Source organism: Pristiophorus japonicus, chromosome 13 (genome assembly GCF_044704955.1).
Source record: "Pristiophorus japonicus isolate sPriJap1 chromosome 13, sPriJap1.hap1, whole genome shotgun sequence".
NCBI lineage: Eukaryota > Metazoa > Chordata > Chondrichthyes > Pristiophoridae > Pristiophorus > Pristiophorus japonicus.
This window is the reverse complement of record NC_091989.1, coordinates 111,252,797-111,280,060: the sequence shown is the minus strand read 5'-3', so window position 1 is coordinate 111,280,060 and position 27,264 is coordinate 111,252,797. Positions and strand designations below refer to the sequence as shown.

Here is a 27,264-nt window from a genome sequence, read left to right as displayed (position 1 = left end):
TCCAAAAATACTAGGGGACTGAGGGTCTAGCAAGAAGGAGGAACAGAAGGAAATCCTTATTAGTCAGGAAATTGTGTTAGGGAAATTGATGGGATTGAAGGCAAATAAATCCCCAGGGCTTGATAGTCTGCATCCCAGAGTACTTAAGAAAGTGGCCCTAGAAATAGTGGCTGCATTGGGGGTCATTTTCCAACATTCTATAGACTCTGGATCAGTTCCTATGGATTGGAGGGTTGCTAATGTAACCCCACTTTTTAAAAAAAGGAGGGAGAGCGAAAACAGGGAATTATAGACCGGTTAGCCAGACATTGGTAGTGGGGAAAATGTTGGAATCAATTATTAAAGACCTAATAGCAGTGCATTTGGAAAACAGTGACAGGATCGGTCCAAGTCAGCATGGATTTATGAAAGGGAAATCATGTTTAACAAATCTTCTAGAATTTTGAGGATGTAACTAGTAGAGTGGACAAGGGAAAACCAGTGGATATGATGTATTTGGACTTTCAAAAGGCTTTTGACAAGGTCTCACACAAGAGATGAGTGCGCAAAATTAAAGCACATTATTGGGGGTAGAGAACTGGTTGGCAGACAGGAAGCAAAGAGTAGGAATAAACAGGTCCTTTGCAGAATGGCAGACAGTGTCTAGTGAGGTACAGCAAGGTTCAGTGTTGGGACCCCAGCTATTTACAGTACACATTAATGATTTGGACGAAGGAATTGAATGTAATATCTCCAAGTTTGCAGATGACACTAAGCTGGGTGGCAGTGTGAGCTGTGAGGAGGATGCTAAGAGGCTGCAGGGTGACTTAAACAGGTTAGGTGATTGGGCAAATGCATGGAAGATGCAGTATAATGTTGATAAATGTGAGGTTATCCACTTTGGTGGCAAAAACAAGGATGTGGAATATTAACTGAATGGTAACAGGTTAGGAAAAGGAGAGGTGCAACGAGACCTGGGTGCCATGGTACATCAGTCATCGAAAGTTGGCTTGCAGGTACAGCAGGCGGTGACGGCATGTTGGTCTTCATAACGAGAGGATTTGAGTATAGGAGTAGGGAAGTCTTGCTGCAGTTGTACAGGGCCTTAGTGAGGCTACACCTTGAATATTGTGTACAGTTTTGGTCTCATAATCTGAGGAAGGACATTCTTGCTATTGAGGGAGTGCAGCGAAGGTTCACCAGACTGTTTCCCAGGATGGCAGGACTGATATGAAGAAAGACTGGATCGAATAGGCTTATATTCAATGGAATTTAGAAGAATGAGAGGGGATCTCAGAGAAACACAAAATTCTGATGGGACTGGACAGGTTCGATGCAGGAAGAATGTTCCCGTTGTTGGGGAAGTCCAGAACCAGGGGTCACAGTCTAAGGATTTAGGATCGAGATGAGGAGAAACTTCATGCAGAGAATTGAGAATCTGTGGAATTCTCTACCACAGAAAGTTGTTGAGGCCAGTTTGTTAGATATATTCAAAAGGAGTTAGATGTGGCCCTTACAGCTAAAGGGATCAAGGGGTATGGAGATAAAGCAGGTATGGGGCATTGAAGTTGCATGATCATGTTGAATGGCAGTGCAGGCTCGAATGGCCTACTCCTGCACCTATTTTCTATGTTTCCATGTCTATGTTACTTCATTGGTTCTTTGCTTAAGAATTCATAGCAACACATTGCTATTAAGAACAGTTGATTTAACAATCGCACCACACATTTCCAGTTGGTCCACTGACGGCATCAGAATGTGTGGCAGGAGCTGAAGGCGAGGTTTTGACTCGTCCAAGCCTTGATGTCAGAAAAGCAGTCTAACAGCACATAGGTAATCAAGGGCTTGGTGAAAAGGTAGAGCTGGGTGTCAACAGTGTACATGTGACTACATCAAGCTCAGCCATTAAGGTCAAGTTAACCTACAACATTCACATGAGGAATGGGCAAGGTATTCAAAACCATTCCCCAGCAAGATTTGCTACCTTCAACACAAGTGAGGAAACTGGAGGGAAAGAAAAAGGTCAATTATCTTCTCTTCAGCACTCACCTGGCTTGAGGCTTGTAGATTTTGAGAATTTGGTATGCTTTCAGAAGATCCAGTTTGCCATGACCCTGTTCGAACATGTTGACCCCAGGCAGTCTGCGTGCAGAGGCGATCAGTGCTTGTTTCATACTGGCGGGATTCACCATCTCACGATGCTGCACAGTGCTGACAAAAGAAACAAAAAAATACATTTTCATCAAAACAAACTCACTTGGGAATTCAGCTGATTAAATGAGTAGGAATGTTGTATAAATTGCAAATGTTTAGCTGAGAAATTTCAACTTAACAACTCAATAAAATAAGATAACCATTTTCCTCACTACCAAGAAACATTTCCACTTCACTTGCCACAGGGGCTGCTTTTTCACTTAAAAAGCCTGGTGAATGTTTTATCAAATGGATTAAAAACAATGTAATTTGAAAAACTGCAAAACTTTACTTAACTTGAACAATGCAATGCAACCAACTGTCCAAGGAAGGCTAACTGTATTAAGTTTTATTAATCTTAATGCACACACCAGAAGTCCAGCAAGCAAGAGTGGGCTAGCTGAAGATTGATTGTATAGTTTCTCTAAAAGATACTAGGTCAGTGCTCATGGTCAACAGCAGATTGCACTAATGAGGTGCTACTTTATTTCATCTCTGGGTCAAGAATCACTAGATAGGAACAAAGCGCATCTTAGACCAATAAGATCTGAAATGATGAATCTTAGTTAATGGGATTTTAGACATAAGCAACCCTTTATGTGAATAATGGCCCGGAATTTGTGGTCAACGGCGAAGCAAAGGCGATCCCAAAGTAAGCTTCTCACAAAGATCTTCTGATCTTCTTGTGTTGAGAAGTGCGGGTTTTCCAACGCACATTTCAAATCAACAGAAGTTAATGGGAATTCCCAACGAAGAGCTCTGTGACAACAACAAGCTGTCTAAGCAGCCAATCAAAACGCAGAATTCTCACTTTTAAAAAATGTTAGAGGGTAAAACAAAGATTAGGGCTCTCACATGAGGAAAAGGCAAACATGAAATATATATATTTTTTTTTTTAAAAAGAAAGCAATACTTGCTTTTATAAGAACATAAGAAATAGGAGGAGTAGGTCATACGGCCCCTCAAGCCTGCTTCACCATTCAATAAGATCATGGCTGATCTGATCATGGACTCAACTCCACTTCCCTGCCCGCTCCCCATAACACCTTATCGTTTAAGAAACTGTCTATTTCTATCTTAAATTTATTCAATGTTCCAGCTTCCACATCTCCCTGAGGCAGCGAATTCCACAGATTTACAACCCTCAGAGGAAATTTCTCCTCATCTCAGTTTTAAATGGGTGGTCCCTTATTCTAAGATCACGCCCTCTAGTTCTAGTCTCCCCCATCAGTGGAAACATCCTCTCTGCATCCACCTTGTCAAGCCCCCTCATAATCTTAAATGTTTTGATAAGATCACCTCTCATTCTTCTGATTTCCAATGACTGGAGGCCCAACCTACTCAACCTTTCCTCATAAGTCAACCCCCATATCTCCGGAATCAACCTAGTGAATCTTCTCTGAACTGCCTCCAAAGCAAGTATATCCTTTTGTAAATATGGAAGCCAAAACTGCATGCAGTATTCCAGGTGTGGCCTCACCAATACCCTATATAGCTGTAGCAAGACTTCCCTGCTTTTATACTCCATCCCCTTTGCAATAAAGGCCAAGATTCCATTGGCCTTCCTGCTCACTTGCTGTACCTCCATACTATCCTTTTGCGTTTCATGCACAAGTACCCTCAGGTCCCATTGTACTGCAGCACTTTGCAATCTTTCTCCATTTAAATAATAACTTGCTCTTTGATTTTTTTTCTGCCAAAGTGCATGACCTCACACTTTCCATTATACTCCATCTGCCAAATTTTTGCCCACTCACTTAGCCTGTATATGTCCTTTTGCAGATTTTGTGTGTCCTCCTCACACATTGCTTTTCCTCCCATCTTTGTATCATCAGCAAACTTGGCTACGTTATACTCAGTCCCTTCTTCCAAGTTGTTAATATAGATTGTAAATAGTTGGGGTCCCAGCACTGATCCCTGCAGCAACCCACTCGTTACTGATCGCCAACCAGAGAATGAATCATTATATAGCGCCTTTCATGACCACCGGACAACTCAAAACGCTTTACAGCCAATGAAGTACTTTTTTTGGAGTGTACTCACTGTTGTTATGTTTCTTAAAAAGTTTCTTAAAAGTTTACATTTTTATTAAAATGGATAAATTTGACACTGCACAAAACTAAAATTAGTTTTTCAGGGCCATAACAGTCAAAACGCTGTTAAAACCCCAGTTACACCTAATCCCTTTGGGGTATTTAACAGCATAAAATACTGGGAAGAGCCGAAGTTTGTTGTTTTCCAGGATTTAACAGATTACGCAGATTGCAGGCTCTGTGGAGGGCGGGTGGGGAGGCGGGGCCCACAGCCTGTGGAGGGGCAGTGATTGACAGACTGCAAGTTCAGGATTTCCGCATTACGCTGCGCAGGCGTTAAATCATGATGTTGTGGTCAGTTTTAAAGGTGAAATATTGCCAGTTTGCCATCAGGACTACAAATTCCAGGCCAATACATCCATTCTGCCGAACTTGTGAATTATCGATAACTTTTTGCTTGAATCCACACCTGAAAAACCACTCCTCAGTTACACTGCTCTGCAATGAAAATAAATGGAATTTCACTGGAAGGTTCGGACCAACTCTTGGACCAGCGCCAGTTTAAAACATGTGTCATCTACTTAACAAACATGCCAGCAGCAACTTGAACCCAAATCCGGCATCCGCTTCTCACATCTCTAATCCCTCATTAGTTTAACTGCAGACTGTAAAACTATTTCCAAAAGAACAGCAAATATTGGCACATACTAATGTTTGTATATCTACAATGTGGCTTGACCAAACATCTACACGTAGTTGAAGGCAGAGTCTCAGTTAAGGAGATCTTCAAAATGCTCCTCGCGGGTCCCGACTGCCTCTGTGTCCTTAACGAGTGCCTCTCCGCTCTTGGCCAGCAGTAGGGTGGGGCCTTAGGTCATAAGTGGCCTTAACTGTGCTGAAGAATCTCCACACGTCATGGTTGTCAGCCAGTTGCTGGATCCCCTGTGCTTTCTACACCCACCATCTATTCTTTAGGTCGAGGGTTTTTTTGTTGGACCTCGGCCTTCAGTGCGGCTTTGCTGCTCCAGAGTTGGGTTGCTGCTAAGTTCAGAAATGCCTTGTGCTTGCGGCTTATTAGCTCCTGGTCATTCTAGTCAAGCCAGTCTTGGCATTTCCTGGTTGCGTGACCGAACAACTCTTCGCAGGCGCTGATTATGGAGGCCTTGAGGGCAGACCAGGTGCTGTGGACACCCTGCGTCATTGAGGGTCGCCAGGTTGGTAGTGAGGCACTGGTTTAATAAGACTTTCTTAACTACGTCTTTGAATGCCCCAGCATTGATTTTTCTGCAGCATTGTTTCTGTTGCCGTTGCTGCTTTGGGGCTATATTGATATTAATGACGGAACGGATTAGGTGATGGTCTGTCCTGTCGTCAGCTCCTGTCATGGAGAAGGTGATGCACATGTCCTTGTGGTCCCTCGCTCAGACGAGAACATAGTCGAGCAGATGCCAGTGCTTGGAGCAAGGGTGTTGCCATGATGCCTTGTACTTGTCCCTCTGACGAACAAGGTGTTGGTGATGACAAGTTCGAGGCATTTTGACAGGACAAGCATTTTGCTTGACCACATCCAGACCAGGGTCAAACAGGGATGCATCATTGCACCAAGACTCTTCTCGATCTTCCTTGCTGCAATGCTCCATCTCACCATCAACAAGCTCCCCGCTGGAGTGGAACTAAACTACAGAACAATGGGAACCTGGTTCAACCTATGTCGCCTCCAGGATAGATCAACGGTCATCTCATCCTCTGTATTCAAACTACAGTACGTGAACAACGCTTGCGTCTGCGCACACTCAAAAGGCCAAACTCGAAGCCATCGTCAACACCTTCACCAAGATGTACTAAAGCATGGGCCTTACGCTAAACATCCGTAAGACAAAGGTCCTCCACCAACCTGACCCCGCCACACAGCACTGCCCCCCGGTCATCAAAATCTATGGCTCAGCCTTGGACAATGTGGATCATTTTCTATACCTCAGGAGTCTATCATCAGCAAGGGCAGACATCGATGACAAGGTCCAATACCGCCTCGAGTGTGCCAATGCAGCCTTTGGTCGACTGAGGAAGAGTGTGTTTGAAGACCAGGACCTCAAATCTGGCTCCAAGCTTATGGTCTACAGGGCAGTAGCGATACCTTCTCTCCTATATGGCTCAGAGACGTGGACTATATACAGCAGGCACCTCACGATTCTGCAAATCCACTGGGAGGATAGACGCACCAACGTCAGTGTTCTCGCCCAGGCCAACATCCCCAGCATCAAAGCACTGACCACACTCGACCAGCGCCGTTGGACGGGCCACATCGTCCGCATGCCCGACACGAGACTCCCAAAGCAAGTGCTCTACTAGGAACTCCTACACGGCAAGTGAGCCCCAGGTGGGCAGAGGAAACGTTTCAAGGACACCCTCAAAGCCTCCTTGATAAAGTGCAACATCCCCATCTACACCTGGGAATCCCTGGCCCAGGACCACCTTATGTGGAGGAAGAGCATCCGGGAGGGTGTTGAGCACCTCGAGTCTTGTTGCCGAGAGCATGCAGAAACCAAGTGCAGACAGCGGAAGGAAGTAAGCAGACTCCCTTACCACTCTTTCCTTCAACCACTGTTTGCCCCACCTGCGAGAGAGACTGTAATTCCCGTATTGGACTGCACAGTCACCTGAGAACTCACTTTGAGTGGAAGCAAGTCTTCCTCGATTTTGAGGGACTGCCTACAATGATGCCCCATAGTGCAAGATTTAAAGTTAATTTTTAAAGAGATAAAGGTCTTGGAAATTATTCAGAAAATAACTAAACAGCACCAAAAGTGACTGTGTATGTGTGCTGCAATATATTATGTCAGTGTGGTAGAATGAGTTTGTGTTTTCTCACATGGAGTTCCTGAGCAATTATGTTAACGGAAAGGCCAGTTGCTTCTCCATATAATCCAAAAATAAATAGACTCATCAGGTGTAGAACCAACCTCAGCCATTGGATAAAAGGTGACACTGCAGAGGCACAAAGCAGGCAGTTCGACTATCCTTTCTCAAATGTGAGATTCTAATCGTCACAAAGGAACAGATAGAGATAAGGGTAAATTGGACCGTAGAGACAAACTGTGCATGGGCAAATACTGTAAATAAAAATGTTGTTAAGAATCAAATTCATTCAAAGCTTTTTTTTTAAAAAAAACACACTTTTTGGTGACTATGATTCCTAGAGAAAGATGGTCTTTATTTTTCCCAACAATATTGATCCTCCACATACCCCTATGAATAGTCTACCATGACAGTAGTTTTCCAGACCTTGAGTATGCAGATGAAAATATCACCTCAACACTGCAGACAGACCTGTATAACAACTACTCCATCTGCTTATGAACATATCCAGGTGATTTGGGTAAATTTGTGATATGCATATGAATACCTTTGTGCCCAGGAAAAGGAAAAAACATACAGCCTCTTGGTAAACCTGCCTGTGTTAAGAGTAGAAATGCAGGAATGGATGGCTGACTGGAGAGTAAACAGGTTTATGTCCATATGCTTCCAATTCCAAAGAATACCGAACTACCTCCAAGTCAATCTTCCACTTGAGACAATGTCTACCATAGTGGTTTAGTCTTAGCTTAGCACTTAGCCAGGGAAATATCTTGAAACAGACTATAATATACATCTTACTGTACGATTTGTTAAGCTTCAATTTCTTTTTCTTCAGTTGCGTTTGAGATGAAGGTGGTATTTTACTTCTGTCCTCTTCTGCTCCTTCATCCTGCATTCTCATCTTTTTCCTTCCCTCCTTGTTTCTTTAATTCACCTAACTTCCTATACCTTTGCTACTGCCTGATGGGAACTGGTGGGGCCCACAAATTTCAGGCCATTAAAAACAGAATTAATTAAGTGGTGATAAAAGAGAACAAAGACCCTAATACTCGTTGGAAATTGCACTGCAGGCCATACTGAGTACATGAATAGTGTAGATTTTATGGCCGAATTTAGCCAGACTGTCTCTATTTTACAGTACTGACTAAACTAACACCATCTCTAGACCACAAGGAGCGTAACACATTGAAGCAAATTGGTGCACTGTGTACTCAATCATTCCTTTATGTGCAAGGCAGGAAATGAGCATTTTTTTTTGCAGTTGCCCTGTGTGGATCAGTGTTTTGGCTAATTGGAGATATTTTATAACATTACAAATCTCTAGATTAATTTTATTTGATAGTTTGGCAAGGATGAAACATATATAGAAACACTTACATTTCGAATGACTTCATTGTTACTAAGTTGTTGACACTTGGCGAAGTAGTAGGTAGTGATGAGGACTGTTATAAGCTTTAGGATGATGAAATGGGCAGAAGCACAGCAGATAGTGTTCCATATGGCGAAGTGCGAAGTGATGCACTTTGGGAGGACTAATATGGAAAGATAGTATACTATAAATGGCACGATTTTAAAAAGTGTATATGAGCAGAAAGTCCTTGGTGTCCATATACACAAATATTTTTAAAAGGTGCCTCAGCAAGTTGATCCAGAGGGGAGATGAGGAGAATTGTTTTCACTCAGAGTTGTTGGGATCTGGAGTTGGACAGGTACTAGAGGATGAGGGACCTACACAGATTTAAAGGCAAAAAGCAGGGATGTGCGACCAAGCACAACGGCTCTTTCAAAGAGCCAGCACAGGCACGACGGGCCAAATGGACACTTTCTGTGCTGCAAGTTTCTATGAAACTTTAATTGTTTCCTTGTTTTGACATTTGCAGCAGCAGGTCCTGAAAAATTCTCCCAAATGTCACTTAAAAAAACAGCACACCTTTGGGAAAGTATCACCATTCTCCAGATGTTATTGAAGCCACAGCGAATTTACAGTAGTTGAAGCATTCTTAAATATTTACCATGTTTGCCCAAAATACAGAAACATTCCACATGTAACTTGATAAGCAAGTTACAGGGGTCAGATTACACATGGGATATTTTCCAAACCACAGTTACACAACAGCATCAAATGTAATTCCTCCGCCAACGCAAAAGCCAACTTTGGTGTAGGGGAAAACGTACTTACATGCGTACCATCCCTGTGGTGTATTGCTGGGCTACAAGTGCTTCTGGGATAATAGGTGCACTGTTGTGATAGGCTCACATTCTAAAAATACTGTGCATCTCATTATGTTGCGGCATTAAAGCTCAAGTATTTGTGGAACCAGATACAGGCTGCTGTTATTTTGTGCTGCAATACCCCAAGAAGCTCCATGCAGAGGTATATCCAATGCTCCAGGATCACTTTCATTGCATAATATCCACTAGCTTCCAATCGCTCTCTGATCTACTTGCCTTGCAAGCAGAGTGACAGCACCCGCCACTACTGGTGATGCCACACTGGTTCCAGAAAGTGAGCGACAACCGCCCTGCATACCAGAGCCTCGGACACCAGAGCCGTAGGTCACAATATCCGGCTTCATTCGGCCATAACCACCAGGAAGCTCCTATGGAAAAAGAAAAAATAAGCATTCAGCTGCACTGAAGTTGCAAACGTGCCTAATTTTAATTGTGTGCCTAAGTTTGAGGCAGGAATATACATTCATAACTGGCCAATGTCACGCATAGCAAGTGCCATTAGGTACAGGTAGCCATTTGGTGTACCTTTCACTGCATTACCAACACATGTAAAGATTATTTCAGCTTCAGTTTAGAAACCAAGCTGAATAGCCAATGGCCAGGTTGTGGGAAATCATCAAAGCTGAAATAAGCAAAAAGGGAGGGGTAAATTCGGAAGTAGTGATTAATCGACACTAAGCTTCGGTTTCAAAAGGCTAGCTCCCTCCTTTACAGATAGTTGGTAAAATCATTTAAGTGCTAAGTTTGCATCAGTTGAATGTGGATACAACATGAACAATGCAAAGTTCAATGTGCCTCACATCATCCCCAACCAAAGAAAGAAACTGCCTTTCATATCCACAAGAAGTTTTGTGCCAATGAATTACTTTTTGAAGTGCAGGCACTGTTACGTGGGAAATACAACACAACAATTTACATTTATATAGGGCTTTTTAACAGTGAAACGTCCCACGGCGCTTCACGGTAGTGTTATCAAAAACAAAATTTGATACCATGCCATTAAGGAGATGCTAGGGCAGATCTCAAAAAGCTTGGGCAAAGAGGTAGGTTTTAAGGAGCATCTTAAAAGGAGAAAAGAGAAGTAGAGTGGTAGAGAGGTTAGGAATGAAGTTCCAGAGCTTGAGGACTAGGCAGCTAAAGGCACGGCCACCAATGGTGGAGCGATTACAATCGGGGATGTTTACGAGTCTAAAATTGGCAGAGATCTCGGGAGATTGAGGCTGAAGGAGATTACAGAGATAAGGAGGGGCAAAGCCATGGAGCAAATTGGAAACAAGGATGAGAATTTAAAAAAAAAGAGGGGTTACTTAACTGGGAGTCAATGGAGGTCAGCGAGGACAGGGGAAATGGGTGAGTGAGACCTGGTGCGAGTTAGGACACCGTTAGAGTTTTGAATTACCTCAAATTTATAGAGGATAAAACAAGGGAGGCCAGCCAGGAGTGCGTTAGAATAGTCTGGAGGTAACAAATGCAGCAGCCAACACTCATACAGCAAGATTTCACAAACAATAATGAGATAAGTGGCCAGATAATTAGTTTGGGTGGCGCTGGTTGAGGGATAAATGTTGGCCAGGACGCTGGGAGAAGTCCCCTGCTCTTCTTCAAATAATGCCATGAGATCTTTTACATCCAACGGTAGGCAGGGCTTTGGTTTAACCTCATCCAAAAGATAGCACGTCAGTATTGCATTGTAATGTCAGCCTAAATTGTGTGTTTAAGTCCAGGAGTAAGACTTTAACCGTTTGGGGCAGATAATTTAAATTAAATGAAGGATCTCTGCCTGAATTGATGGGGTGGAAAAAGAGAGGGAAATTGCCCTCTTCTCTTTCCAAAAATGATCGGGGCGGTGTTTGGGGCGGCAGTGCATTGGGAGCGGCGCGGAAAACGGGCAGTGCAACCAGCGCCACACTGATGACGTCACCAGGACACACATGTGCCGCGTCGTGCTGACGTGTAGCAACGTCCCTCCCCTTCATTTAAAAAGGACCGTTGCAAGCTCTGCAGCCACGTTAGTGGCACCCACAGGCCACTAGGGAGGGTTTCGGCCAGGCCAGTGGCCCAGCACCCAAGAGGGGTGCTTGTTAACGGCCCGGCTGAACCCATGGCCGCCATTGTCAGGCCAACTGTAGAGTCGGCCGACAATTAAAATAAAACGGCAGCCATGGCGGTGCGCCCTGCCCTTTAAGGGCGACGTACTGCCCAGCTACTGGCAGCTTCCCGCTGAGAAAAGATGTTGGGGGCACTGAGCGGCGGTGGTGCTCCACTCCCATAGGGCAATTTCCCTCGTGGGGTGGTAAGGAGTCGACTCGGGGGCAATTTCGGATCGGTCAGACCATTCACCTGCCCTCGGTCGGAAAGGCCTTACCACCCAATGGGCCTTAAAGAGGGGGAAATTTCGCCCCCTAGTAGTTCAATACATTCTGAAATGTAACTGCTCAAAGAATGTTGTGATCCAAAACCAATTATAGCAAAGTTAAATTAAGCCAATGTACAAGATGATGCAATTTTTATAGAAATTAAAAATCTCCATTCTTGGCTATATTTTAGCACCATCAAACTCTTGGTATTAAAAGCATTATTCAAGATCCTAAGAAAAAAGAAATCTAGAACAAGGCCTACAAGTGTTACAGCCAGCTTACATCAGTAGCCTTTGCCCTAGTTTGTTCCTTTAATCCTCTAATGCACACTGAATTATTTAATCACAAATGACAACAAACCAATGCATGCTGCCAAGAATACCCGAGAGAAAAAGTGTCTCCTGCACTCTAATACAGGTCATCAAACCACGGCCCTGAATTACTTACGATCACAATGAGTTCCAGCCCAAGTGCACAGTTTATTATTGTGAGAGTAGGTGTCACCTAACCTTGTGTGTTTGGACAGATCTGCTGCTTGAGTTAAGATGTTGATACCCAGCAGTTATTGGTTTGTAAATAGTGTATGCAAACTCAGGACTCATCACTTGTGTTAAAGCCTCAAAGGTGTGACAATATTGCTGAATACCGACGTCATTGCCAAAAAACTAAAAGCAACTCATTAAGCTGTACTTGTGCAACAAGAGTGCTTTAAGTAAATGTCAATCTCACAGATTTTAAAAAGGTGAAAACAAGCACTCCGAATGATAGGATCAGTCAATAGAAAAAAATTATGTGGAAGTCGTGGTGCTACCCAAGGAATGAGTGTTAATATTTAAATCTCCACACATTTCTACATTTAGTTACAAGAAATTGTATCAAGTTCAACACAAATTTACTTTTTGGCAGGGCTAGGTCAGGTAATGCATGTATTCCAGGCAACAGCATTTCATTGTTTCTTAATCCTGAATGAGATGTGATCCTCAGCCATAAAACTGTTACCAGCCGTGCAGATAAAATTTCAGAAGTACGGTCAGTCAATGTCAGTCACATCCTGCACAGTTTTTAAAAAACTATAACCGACATTAGTTACTTCGGAGGGTACAACAGAAGCACCCAAAGTCCATTACTGCAGTATTCATGAGGAGAGTAAAACTCATGACTAAGTGCACATCAGCATTCCAATGCACAACCACAGAATGGCAAATGAACATTGAAGTGATTATCTGCACAAACATTTTCTTGTCCTTCTGCGGCTGGCCGGACCTGCCCCTTTTTGTGCATGTGCACTCCATCACCTTCTGCGCATGCACGCTGGCACCGAAGTCTGGCCACGCATGCGCAGTACCCCACAGTGCAGTGCAGCGTGGCCCAGGCTTTGTTCAGCTCTATTGAAGGCCCTGGAGCGAAAGGGGAGAGAAGTGAGAGGGTGAGCAAGAGGAAGGGGGAGGTGGGAAAAGGGGGAAAAAAAAAAAGAGGGCGAGCGAAAGGGAAGGGGGAAGAGAAAGATCAGGAACTTGTTGGGGAAAGGTGGTCATGAATACATGGAGGAGGAACTTGGGCAGGCAGAGAAGGTCAGGGACCCGGATAAGTGCGGTGATGGAAGGTGGCCAGGTCGGGGAGGTTCGGAACTTGTGCTGGGGGAGGGTGGGGGGGAAAGGAGGTCAGGCACTTGGGCAGGGGGAGAAGATCAGGAACTTAGGCGGTGGGGGCAAGATCTTCTTTGGGGGTGGGAGAAGGTCTTATCCCGTGAAAGTTAGCCCTGTCTTTTCAGAGTAAAGAATCCCCTTGGAACGAGTGACCATAGCATGGTTGAATTTCAAATTCAGATGGAGGGCGAGAAAGTTAGATTTCAAACCAGCGTATTAAGCTTAAACAAAGGAGACTATGAAGGTATGAGGGCAGAGATGGCTAAAGTGGACTGGAAAAATGGGTTAAATTGTAGGATGGTTAAGGAGATATTTCATAACTCAAGAAAAATATATTCCAGTGAGGAGGAAAGGGTGTAAAAGAAAAGATAGCCATCCGTGGTTAACTAAATAAAGGATGGTATCCAATTAAAAACAAGGGCATACAAAGTGGCCAAAACTAGAGGGAGGACAGAAGATTGGGAAGCTTTTAAATGCTGGCAAAGAATGACTAAAAAAAATTAAGAAAGGGAAGATAGTCTATGAAAGTAAACTAGTGCAAAATATAAAAACAGACAGCAAGAGTTTCCAAATGTATATAAAAAGGAAAAGAGCGGCTAAAGTAAATATTGGTCCCTTGGAGGATAAAACCAGGGAATTAGTGATGGGGAACATGGAGATGGCAGAAACTCTGAACAAATATTTTGTTTCAGTCTCAACATAACAGAACACGAAAAATATCCCAACAGAGCATAGCCAAGGGGCTATGTAGGGGGGGGTGGGGAAAGAGGAACAATCACAATCACCAAGGAGGTGGTACTCCATACGATAATGGGACTAAAGGCAGATAAATCCGCTGGATCTGATGGCTTGCATCCGAGGGTCTTGAGAAGTAGTGGCAGGGATAGAAACAGATAGAAAATAGGTGCAGGAGTAGGCCATTCGGCCCTTCGAGCTTGCACCACCATTCAATAAGATCATAGCTGATCATTCACCTCAGTACCCCTTTCCTGCTTTCTCTCCATACCCCTTGATCCCTTTAGCTGTAAGGGCCATATCCAACTCCCTCTTGAATATATCCAATGAACTGGCATCAACACCTCTCTGCGGAAGAGAATTCCACAGGTTAACAACTCAGTGAAGAAGTTTCTCCTCATCTCGGTCCTAAATGGCTTACCCATTATTCTTAGACTGTGACCCCTGGTTCTGAAACTCCCAACATCAGGAACGTTCTTCCTGTATCTAACCTGTCCAGTCCCGTCAGAATTTTATATGTTTCTATGAGATCCCCTCTCATTCTTCTAAACTCCAGTGAATACAGGCCCAGTCGATCCAGTTTCTCCTCATATGTCAGTCCTGCCATCCCGGGAATCAGTCTGGTGAACCTTCGCTGCACTCCCTCAATAGCAAGAACGTCCTTCCTCAGATTAAGAGACCAAAACTGAACACAATATTCCAGATGAGGCCTCACTAAGGCCCTGTACAGCTGCAGCAAGACCTCCCTGCTCCTATACTCAAATCCCCTAGCTATGAAGGCCGACATGCCATTTGCCTTCTTCATCGCCTGCTGCACCTGCATGCCAACTTTCAATGACTGATGTACCATGACACCCAGGTCTTATTACACCTTACCTTTTCCTAATCTGCCGCCATTCAGATAATATTCTGTCTTCGTGTTTTTGCCACCAAAGCGGATAACCTCACATTTATCCACATTATACTGCATCTGCCATGCATTTACCCACGCAACTAACCTGTCCAAGTCACCCTGCAGCCTCTTAGCATCCTCCTCACAGCTTACACCGCCACCCAGCTTAGTGTCATCTGCAAACTTGGAGATATTACTCTCAATTCCTTCATCTAAATCACTGATGTATATTGTAAACAGCTGGGGTCCCAGCACTGAACTCTGCAGCACCCCACTAGTCACCGCCTGCCATTCTGAAAAGGACCCGTTTATCACAACTCTCTGCTTCCTATCTGCCAACCAGTTCCCTATCCATGTCAATACATTACCCCCAATACAATGTGCTTTAATTTTGCTCACCAATCTAGTGTGGGACCTTGTCAAAAGCCTTTTGAAAGTCCAAATACATCACATCCACTGGTTCTCCCTTGACCACTCGACTAGTTACATCCTCAAAAAATTCTAGATTTGTCAAGCATGATTTCCCTTTCACAAATCCATGCTGACTTGGACTGATCCTGTCACTGCTTTCCAAATGCGCTGCTATTTCATCTTTAATAATTGATTCCAACATTTTCCCACTACTGATGTCAGGCTAACCGGTCTATAATTCCCCGTTTTCTCTCTCCCTCCTTTTTAAAAAAAAAAGTGCTGTTACATTAGCTACCCTCCAGTCCATAGGAACTGATCCAGAGTCGATAGACTGTTGGAAAAGTGATCACCAATGCATCCACTATTTCTAGGGCCACTTTCTTAAGTACTCGGGATGCAGACGATCAGGCCCTGGGGATTTATCGGCCTTCAATCCCATCAATTTCCCTAATAATTTCCTGGCTGATAAGGATTTCCCCTCAGTCCCCTAGTATTTCCGGAACGTTATTTGTGACTTCCTTCGTGAAGATAGAACCTAATTATTTGTTCAATTGGTCTGCCATTTCTTTGTTCCCTATTATAAATTCACCTGCTTCCGACTGCAAGGGACCTATGTTTGTCTTCACTAATCTTTTTCTCTTCACATATCTATAGAAGCTTTTGCAGTCAGTTTTTATGTTCCCAGCAAGCTTCCTCTCATACTCTATTTTCCCTCTCCTAATTAAACCCTTTGTCCTCCTCTGCTGAATTCTAAATTTCTTCCAGTCCTCAGGTTTACTGCTTTTTCAGGCCAATTTATATGCCTCTTCCTTGGATTTAACACTATCCCTAATTTCCCTTGTTAGCCACAGTTGAGCCACCTTCCCAGTTTTATTTTTACTCCAGACAGGGATGTACAATTGCTGAAGTTCATCCATGTGCTCTTTAAATGTTTGCCATTGCCTATCCACTGTCAACCCTTTAAGTATCATTCGCCAGTCTATTCTAGCCAGGTCATGTCTCATACCATCGAAGTTACCTTTCCTTAACTTCAGGACCTTAGTTTCTGAATTAACTATGTCACTCTCCATCTTAAAGAATTCTACCATATTATGGTCACTCTTCCCCAAGGGGCCTCACACAAGATTGCTAATTAGTCCTTTCTCATTACACATCACCCAGTCTAGGATGGCCAGCCCTCTCGTTGGTTCCTCGACATATTAGTCTAGAAAACCATCCTGAATACACTCCGAGAAATCCTCCTCCACCGTACTGCTACCAGTTTGGTTAGCCCAATCTATATGTAGATTAAAGTCGCCCATGATAACTGCTGTACCTTTATTGCACGCATCCCTAATTTCGTGTTTGATGCTGTCCCCAACCTCACTACTACTGTTGGTGGTCTGTACACAACTCCCACTAGTGTTTTCTGCCCTTTGGTATTCCACAGCTCTACCCATACAGATGCCACATCATCCAAGCTAATGTCCTTCCTTACTATTGCGTTAATTTCTTCTCCAACCAGCAACGCTACCCCATCTGCATTGGTTGTAATTTACCAAAATTCCCTGGATTCTGGAGAGGTCCCAGCAGATTGGAAAACTGCAAATCTAACACCCCTATTTAAAAAAAGGAGGTAGACAAAAAGCAGGAAACTTTAGATCAGTTAGCCTACTATCTGTGGTTCGGAAAATGTTGGGAGTCCATTATTAAAGAAGCAGTAGTGGTATATTTGGCAAAGCATAATCCGGTCAGGCAGAATCAGCATGGATTAATGAAGGGAAAGTCATGTTTGACAAATTTGCTGGAATTCTTTGAGGATGTAACGAACAGGGTGAATAAAGGAGAACCAATGGATGTGGTGTATTTGGACTTCCAGAAGGTATTAGACAAGGTGCGACATAAAAGGTTACTGCACAAGATATAAGTTCACAGGGTTGGGGGTAATATATTAGCATGGATAGAGGATTGGCTAACAGAAAACAGAGAGTCGGGATGAAAGGTCCACTCTCAGGTTGGAAATCAGTAACTATTGGGGTGCCGCAGGGATCAGTGCTGGGACTCTAACTATTTACAATCTATATTAATGACTTGGATGAAAGGACCGAGCGCAACGTAGCCAAGTTTGCTGACGATACAAAGATGGGAGGAAAAGCAGTGTGTGAGGAGGACACAAAAGCCTGCAAAAGGACATAAACAGGCTAAGTGAGTGGGCAAAAATTTGATAGATGGAGTATAATGTTAGAAAGTCTGCACTTTGGCAGAAAGAAAAATCAAAGAGCAAGTTATTATTTAAATGGAGAAAAATTGCAAAGTGCTGCAGTACAGCGGGACCTGGGAGTCCTGGTGCATGAAACACAAAAGGTTAGTATGCAGGTACAGCAAGTGATCAGGAGGGCCAATGGAATCTTGGCCTTTATTACAAAGGGGATGGAGTATAAAACCAGGGAAATCTTGCTACAGATATACAGGGTATTGGTGATGCCACACCTAGAAAACTGCATGCAGTTTTGGTTTTCCATATTTAAGGAAGGATATACTTGTTTTGGAAGCAGTTCAGATAAGGTTCATTAGGTTGATTCCAGAGATGAGGGGGTTTACTTATGAGGAAAGGTTAAGTAGGTTGGGCCTCTCCTCATTGGAATTCAGAGGCACGAGAGGTGATCTTATCAAAATGATTATGAGTGGAATTCGCTGTCTCAGAGAGCTGTGAAAGCTTGGTCATTGAATAAATTTAGGACAGAGATCGACAGTTTCTTAACCGATAAGGGAATAAGGGGTTATGGGGAGTGGGCACTGAAGTGGGCCAGAGTCCATGATCGGATCAGCCATGATCGTATTAAATGGTGGAACGGGCTCGAGGGGCAGTATGGCCTACTCCTACTTCTTATATTCGTATGTTCGTGAGCTCTGTTCTATCTGGAGTCGGCAATCAGAATGGCTCGAATTACACTTTGCAAAGAGAAACTTCTGGGTGTGTCTTATCCGCCAAAGGGACCAATCAGCAATCAGGATATCAAGGGAGCTTAAGGTGTTGCAAATTAATGCGGCCAATAACTATACAGCTAGCTAGTCTCTGGCTTTCTCAGGGGGACATCAATTCAGAGCCAAAATTCATATGGAGAAACTATCTTGAGACACATAGTGCCCACCTTCTTCCTCAAGAGTGAAACCTAGCAGTGTGAAATCTAGATATTGTTGTGTCATGGACTGATCACATACTACAATCTAACAAAATTAGATACTTTATTTGGACCCGATCTCTAGATTCATGCTAGAAACAAAAAACTGCTGCAGATCAACAAACTGGATCAATCCAAATGTTCATCCTCAATACCAAAGCTTCACACATTATTTGTCTTACCCGTAGAACACTCCCCAGCATAGTCACCAGGAACTCCATCTCTTAGAAACATAGAAATTTACAGCGCAGATGGAGGCCATTTCGGCCCATTGTGTCCACGTCGGCCGACAAAGAGCCACACAGCCCTTGGTCAGCAGCCCTAAAGGTTACATATAAACCCATGAACAATGACGGAAAGGCAAAGAGCACCCAGCCCACCTCACACAACTGCGACACTCCTTATACGGAAACATTTTGCACTCCACCCCAACCGGAGCCATGTGATCGCCTGGGACAGGCAAAAACCAGATAAAAACCCAGGCCAATTTGAGAAAGAAATCTGGGAAAATTCCTCTCCGACCCATCCAGGCGATCAAAACTAGTCCAGGAGATCACCCTGGCCGTATTAGATTCCCTGCAGTACTTATCATATCTGCGCTGGCCAACAAGAGGTTATCCAGTCTAATCCCAATTACCAGCTCTAGGTCCGCAACCTTGCAGGTTATGGCACTTTAAGTGCCCATCCAACCATCTCTTAAAAGTGGTGAGGGTTTCTTCCAAGCAGAGAGTTCCAGATGCCCAAAACCCTCTGCATAAAGAAGCCCCCGTCAAATCCCCTCTAAACCTTTCACCAACCACCTTAAAACTATGCCCCCTCTCCACCAATGGAAATAGGCCCTTACTATCCACTATGTCCAGGCCCCTCAATATTTTGTACACCTCAATGAGGTCTCCTCTCAACCTCCTCTATTCCATTGAGAACAAACCCAGCCTATCCAATCTGTCCTCATAACTAAGATTCTCCATTCCAGGCAGCATCCTAGTAAATTTCCTCTGCACCCTCTCTTGTGCAATCACGTCCTTCCTATAATACCGCGACCAGAACTGCATGCAGTACACCAGCTGTGGCCTAACCAAAATATTATACAATTTAAGCATAACCTCCCTGTTCTTATATTCTATGCCTTGGCCAATAAAGGCAAGCATTCTGCATGCCTTCTTAACCACATGGCCTGCTACTTTCAGGGATCTGTGGACAAGCACTCCAAGTTCCCTTTGTTCATCTACATTATTAAGTGGCCTACTGATTTCCTTATTAGCCCTCCCAAAGTGCATCACCTCACACTTCTTTGAATTAAATTCCATCTGCCACTGCTCTGCCCACCTGACCAGTAGATTAATATCCTCCTGCAGCCCATGACTTTCCTCTTCATTATCAACCATACAGCCAATTTTAGTGACAGGCCTGTAATGATTCGGGCGATCCTTTTCTCCCTTCTTAAACGAGGGTACTACATTAGCAGTCCTCCAATCCTCCGGCACCATGCCCAGAGCCAAAGAGACTGGAAAATGATGGTCAAGGTCTCTGCTATTTCCTCTTTCACTTCGCTCAACAGCCTGGGATGCATTTCGCCTGGGGAGTTATCTGCTAAACCCCTTAATACCTCCTCTCTCACTATATTTATTTCATCCAGAATATCACACTCCTCCTCGATACCAGTATCTGTATTGCCCCTTTCCTTTGTGAAAACAATTGCAAAGTATTTTTTAAGAACCCTACCAACATCTTCCACCTCCACACAAAGATTACCCTCATGGTCTCTACGCACTTTGGTACCAGTGACCATAATTCAGTCAGATTCAGGTTGGTTATGGATAAGGACAAGGATAAACCTGGAATAAAAGTTCCGAATTGGGGAAAAGCTATTTTGCTAAGTTAAGGACTAAACATCACACTAAATTTGTCCCAATCAATATTTGGATAGTTAAAATCCCCTACTATTACCCCCCTATGGTTTTTGGGCTTCACGGCAATTTGCCTACATATTTGCTCCTCTATCTCCCTCCCACTGTTTGGGAGTCTATAATACACGCGCAGCAGTCCCTTGGGTCTCATGGTCCCTTTCTTTAGTTACCCTCTTACTCTTAATATATTTATAGAGCATCTTAGGATTTTCCTTAATTTTACTAGCCAAGAATTTCTCATGCTCGCTCAACATTCCTAATATCCTTTTTAATTTTGCCTCTTAATTTTCTATATTCCTCTAAAGATTCTATAATATTTAGCCATTGGTATATGACATGAGCGTCTCTTTTTTCTTTACCCTCCCTCATAAGTCCCTAGACATCCAGGGGGCTCTAGAATTATTGCCAACCTTTTTCTTTAAGGGCACACGTTTGGTCTGAGCCTTCCAGATCTCCTCCTTGAATGTCTCCCACTGTTCCGTCCCACAAGTAGCCGTTTCCAGTCCACTATGGCCAAATCACTCCTTAACTTAGCTTTTCCCCAATTCGGAACTTTTATTCCAGGTCTATCCTTGTCCTTATCCATAACCAACCTGAATCTGACTGAATTATGGTCACTGGTACCAAAGTGCTCTCCCACTAATATCCCTTTATCCTGCCCAGCTTCATTCCCCAAAACTAATCCAAGACCCGCCCCCTCTCGTGTTGGGCTTGCTACATACGGACGAAAAAAGTTCTCTTGAATGCATTTCAAGAATTTGGCACCCTCTATATCCATCACACTAAATTTGTCCCAATCAATATTTGGATAGTTAAAATCCCCTACTATTATTACCCTGTGGTTTTTGGGCTACATGGCAATTTGCCTACATATTTGCTCCTCTATCTCCCTCCCACTGTTTGGGGGTCTATAATACATGCCCATCAGTGTGATCGCCCCTTTTTTATTTTTCAATTTGACCCATATGGCCTCATTTGATGATCCCTCTAACATATCATCCCTCCTCACCGCTGTAATAGTTTATTTAATCAGTACCCTGACCCCCCACCCTTTTTACCCCCCTCTCTATCTTGTCAAAATATCCTGAAGCCAGGAATATTGATCTACCAAACTTGCCCCTCTCTTTCAGCCATGTTTCTGTAATAGCTATAATGTCATATTCCCAAGTGTCTACCTGTGCTCTTAGCTCATCCGTCTTATTCACTATTCCTTGCATTAAAGTAGATACCATTTAGCACAGGAAGACCTCCTTGCTTACTACTTATTAAGCCTTGTTTCCTCTGTCTTAGATTCGCTTTCTAGATTCTTGCTATCCAATTTCTGCTTTACTTCCTTCTCTTTTGAATTTGTTCTCGGGTTCCCAACCCCCTGCCAAGCAGAAGTCCAAATACTGAAGGAAGGCTAGTGGAGCTTGTGTTAGATTATAGGCAAATTCTGCACTGCACTGAGTCAATGTTGCAAGGAACCATTTTCAAAGTTGGCACTAGCTGCACCCTACTCTGTCATCCAATATACCAAGAGGGGAAAATATTAAACAGCACTGTGTTACATGCAGTGACCCTGCAACTTACCCAAGTGGTCATTCCTCTGGAGGAGAATCTAGCCATGTTGTCTTCAAAATCAATTCCACCCACACCAATTACATCCATTTGATCAGCAGGGTTATTGAGGGTGCTGGAAAAGGCAACACAATCATATCTTAAACAACTAACACTTTAAGTACAACTAAAAAGGTAATCTATAATGAATTGAGAACATTTACTAAGGTAGGATTCAATTCCCTGAACTGTACAATTTAATGGAAAAACAGCTGGTTTAGAACAACAGATTAACCTTGCAGTTTAGCATGTGATAGCTATTCCATGATAAGCCCCTGCGTATCTCTGCATTGTGGCTTATGTTTCAGTAAACCCTGTGTAAATGGTTACCACTGTACTGGTAAATAACTGCACATGGTTAATTGTGGCTAAGTTACAACGGAGCCTACACGTGCAGATATATCTCTCCAGCTTCAGTAGTGGCCCTCCTCCAAGAAGACAGCAGCTGTCGACTGCATTAACAGTCATCTAGACATCAGGCTTTATATACTATTGGAGAAATAACTTTATGGCAGCATGGCTGTAGTCACTTGGAAAATTTTACAATGGAGCTCCCCAGAGCCATGAGCATTGAGAAAATCCTAGGTGTGAGCATGTCAGTCATGCTGGGCACAATCTTGTGCCAAAAGTAAACATGATTAAAAGCAAGTTGACATGCATTCCTGTCTATCCAAGTTCTGGATGATACAGTACTTTCTTTAGTTCAACATCTACAAAATTGTTCAACATCCAGCAGAAGCTCAATGCCTCAGGCACCGATTCGGTCTCCCTCTCCAGCTGCTCAGAGCTAAACCTGAAGATGTCCATTGAAATACTACATCTAGTGTTATCAGGACATCTCATTTCCATCTCAAAAACATTGTTCGGCCACATTCCTATCTCAGCCACTCCATTGCTGAAACAATCATCCATTCACACCTCCTTCACTTCAAGGATGGGCATCTCTCATACTCTCCTCGTCAGCTTCCTGACCTCCACACTACATTAACTCCAGCTCCCTGTGCCCATAACCTAAAATCATACAAAGTCACAAACAGCTGTCACCATTACTATTCTTCATGGCTGTCTGTTCTCAAATCCCTCAATGACCTTCTTCCTACTTCTGAAATCTTCTTGAACTCAATCTATTCACACATGTAATTTGCTGCATGTTTCTATCACCTACCCCACTTTCAATAGAAGAGCCACCATCTCCTACACTCAACCTATTCTGATGCCTCTTCTCCCTTGCCTTTAAAAGTCTCAAAATATACCCAGTTGAAATCACAGGTCAAATAAAGTGCCATTGGATCTATAATATACACCTGACAGCTCGGTGTCCAAAATTCCTTCTGTAAAAAGGTTGTATTTGGTTATCTGAAATGCACTATAAAAAGAAAAACTCTTTTATATAGCCCCTTTCACATTCTCAGGACATCCCAAAGCCTTTTGCAGCCAATGAAGTGCTGTCATCGTCATAATGTCTGCAAACATGGCAGCCAATTTGTGCACAGCAAGATGCCTCAAACGTAATGACCAGTTAACCTGTTTTTAGTGGTATTGGTAGAGGGATACATGTTGGCCAAGATATCGAGAGAACTCCCGCGCTCGTCTTTGAATATTGTCATGGGATCTCTAACCTTGTGAGGAGGCAGATGGAACCTCAGTTTGAAGTCTCAGAAAAAACACAGCACCTCCAACAGTGCAGCACTCCCTCAAAAGTGGTGTCAGTCTAGATTATGTGCTCTAGGCTCTGGAGTGGAGTTGAACCCGCAACCTTCTGACTCACGAAGAGAGTGCTGGCACTCAGCCAAGGCTATACAAATGTAGTTATTAAAGCTATGTCATCAGAGGTTGGAGGGAAAGGCCTATTTATGGTTTGCTGCAAGTTTACTGTCCTATTCTCCTAATGCAGCTGGTCTGAGTCACTGCTATTCTTGGGTTGCAGCTCCAGAAAGCTACAAGAAGTGCTTTCAGCTAGTCAGAAGAAAGTCAGTGGAGGGGTTTCGGGAGGGAGTTTCAGAGGGCCAAAATTTGGCCCACCCTTTTTTTGGCGCACTCCCGCGAGATGCGGCAACTTCCTAGGCTCCAAATAGATGTCCCCAGATTCTGGCCGCTCTGTTGACTCTCCTGGGGCTTGGCGTGGCCCGGCGATTCCATTGGGGGGGTGGGCGGAGCTAGAGCCCTGCGCGTGAAAGAGTGCCGGCAGCTGTCCGCATGCGCATTAGAGCGTTCGCGCATGCGCAGTAGCTCTTGCTGATGATGCATGCTGCAGTGTGGGACCCGATGCGTCCCGCCCCTATCCCGGGCCGAGTGGCCTGCCGCACAGGCCGGTCCGCTGCCTTCCCGGGCTAAGGCTACAAACAGGTTGGTGCGAGTTTTGATCGGGGGGGCGGGGGGTGATAACTGTGCAGCCAGTAATTTTAATGAGCTTACTCAAGACTTTCCTTAACCCTGTTGATGAAAATACTTTCCTACATAAGAACATAAGAATTATGAGGAGGTACTTCTATTTTTTTATTTGGATATTTTGAAAAAATTATGTAAATATGTTGTGTCTCTTTACTTTTGTAGTTTAAGCTTCCATAAATGCTTCTGTTGTATAGTAAATTAACTTTGCAAAGTTTGTCATATGATGTCCTGTATAGCTGTTTGATCCTATTCACATTCTTTAGTCAAGTCATTAGTACCTACCTGCGCTGATTTCTCAACTCTCTGGTTTTCTGTGCGGCCACAAGTGGCTACATACTCTGGCCCAAGTTAGTTTGGAGTAACTATTTGTTATGTATGAATAAAGAGTCTGACTGGATACTGTGAGCTCAAAGTAAAAGTGTGACCGTAGTCTTTTACTGCAGGTCTCCAGAGTGCCTCTCCAGCCTGTGAAGCCTCCTTAAGTACAGGTGCTCCCAAGGGATTGTGGGATCCCTTGGGACTCCAGGGGATGAGCCCTCTGGTGGCTACACAAGGTGTTTACAGGTTTACAAATATAACACTATTAGCTGACCAAAGTGGCCAAAACAGGCGTAGGTGGCTGGTAACGTCCCCTTTTGGAAAAAAAAATAAACTAAAAAAATCCTAACTAACTCACACACTGGTGCAAATTGAATGTGCAAAAATGGGGATTTTTAAAGATACTTCAGAAAAATCAAGTTACTCCAAAAAGAAATGGAGCAACTCCTGGGCAATTTTGAGCCCGGAAAGTGGGAGTAAAGTGGCTGAAATCATGGCCTCCAATGGTGGAGGTGATTGGTATTGGAAACCTGAAGATAATGATCTTGCATGAAATTTTTATTTTAATATTTTTAAAATGGCCAAATTTAGCAAACATGACAATACAACATTGTAAGTAACTTTCCAGTTCGGAAACAGTTTCCATATCACAAAAAGATCTTATTTAAAAATTAATTCACAGTGATCCACAAACTGCATTTGGAGTTAATAATTAAATGAAGACTCCAGTAAGTCCACACCCAGCAACTTTAAAAGAGTCTTTTTTTTTTAGTTGAGTACAGAAGCATAATCCCTGCCTCAAGGCCTACTGCTAAATGCAGAAGATTGCATAGGCCAATCAAACTGGTTTTAGCCATCTGCTTCCAGTCACTACTCTGCTGCTTTATATTCTATGAATGCTGTGGGGTCATATCTGATGATCTGCTTAGCATCCTCATTTGTGTTTCTGGCCCCATAACCTTCCATCTCCGGACTTCAATACCCCTAAAATCAGACATTAAAGAGCTACCATTTTCATAAAATATTCAGCAAATTTTTTCATCACAGAACACAATGATACACATCATTGCATTTGTTGCAACAATGATGTACACAGCATCACTACCAGGAGGAGAGTTCAAAGAAATGTTTGTGCCATTTAATAAGGTAATTATAATTAATATGTCTGAGTCATCCACTGGCAGAAGTAATGAGTATAGACCACAGTCACTTGCATTAATTGTGTCACATTTCAGGCTAGATTTTTTCCACCCAGTCAACAGGTGTGGAATGTAGCCAACATTTAATTATTTTTCTCAACTCTAACCTTCCTTGCTGTGTTTATCCATGGCATCTGCAGATAATATTAACAAAATTTTCCTTTTTCTTGGTTGCAAACAGAAACAACCAATATTTTTTCCTGAAGTATTAACTGCTGTAACTAGCCAAGGATGCAGAGGCAGAAGCTTCCCAGTTTAACCAAATTTTATCCAGCCCACTCAAGCCCTATACATTTTGCGTATTGGTGCCTCAATCTTTGCAGCACTGTATACTTAAAAAAAAAAGACACCTATGCTGAAACAGGAACACCAAGGTCAAGAATACCAAACTCACCCATAAAGAGGGCCATCGTTACCAATTGCAGAGACCATGATCACTTTGTTAGCCGTCAGCTCCCAAACCTACAAAATTAAGAAGGACCATCAAATACTGTTTCAACAGCAAATTTGTCTCTGCACCCTCTAAAAAAAAGTATGCTGTCAGTTCTCACCCTATTACCATTTACACCAGGTTAAAATACAAAAAAAGGGTTAAATGATAAAACATGTTTACTAGAAATTTGTTTCATATAGTAACAGAAAAGTTATTGGGGAAAAGGAGGGAATTGAAGGAGGGAATGGAGAAAGGACAGAAGGAAGGGTTACCTTTTAAACAAAAACTTATTAAAGTTGTATAACTTATTGCTGACATTGAGGTACCTTTACTATTGTAGTGCAATGTTGAATTTCAGTATTAGGGTGTGAGCTAAAAGCATGGCTGTGCCAAGGTACCGACAGACCTCCCAAACCTGCCAGTGCTCTAAGGATTAATCATTTTTAGCATCAGAATGTAGAACAGGATAAACCAGGATGGAAAGAGACACTGCACATTATTCCAATAATGACATTAAGTAAGGACACTGTGCCATTGTTTTTAAATGCACAATCTGACCAGACTACTGACGCAAATGTCTTGAGTAAAAACAAAGATTTGGACTTGGTACCAAATACAAAGAAATATTAACCATTTGAGAACTTAAGTGTTTAAAACACAGTTAAACCACAAGTTTTGTCCGATTTGCCAAATTTATTCAGCTGTGGCACTGGACGGCAGCACTCCCATCTATGAAACCAATTGGTCATGGCACTAATTTAATTTCTCGGCAAGGGAAATAAAAACTTAATATTGGGCTAAATGACCAGGTCAAAGTGTACTCTACACTTGCGCCTCCTTACTAGTGATGATATTGCACATTCATGCTAAAGATTAATTAATCACAGAGCTAAGAATTTAATCATTAGCGTTACATAAGAAT

The 27,264-nt window shown here is 43.1% G+C and overlaps 1 protein-coding gene across 3 annotated transcripts in view; it reads right to left on the bottom strand.

Annotated features, from left to right (window-relative positions):
• mbtps1 (membrane-bound transcription factor peptidase, site 1) overlaps positions 1 to 27,264 on the bottom strand; it is a 200,187-nt gene that overhangs the window by 70,765 nt on the left and 102,158 nt on the right. For all 3 annotated transcript variants that reach the window (XM_070897892.1, XM_070897894.1, XM_070897893.1), the window contains exons 8-11: positions 26,304 to 26,371; positions 21,975 to 22,077; positions 9,510 to 9,661; positions 2,029 to 2,190 (exon numbers count right to left, since the gene is read on the bottom strand). In XM_070897892.1, coding sequence (XP_070753993.1) covers positions 2,029 to 2,190; positions 9,510 to 9,661; positions 21,975 to 22,077; positions 26,304 to 26,371 — 485 coding nt within the window. The remainder of the gene's footprint in view (positions 1 to 2,028; positions 2,191 to 9,509; positions 9,662 to 21,974; positions 22,078 to 26,303; positions 26,372 to 27,264) is intronic.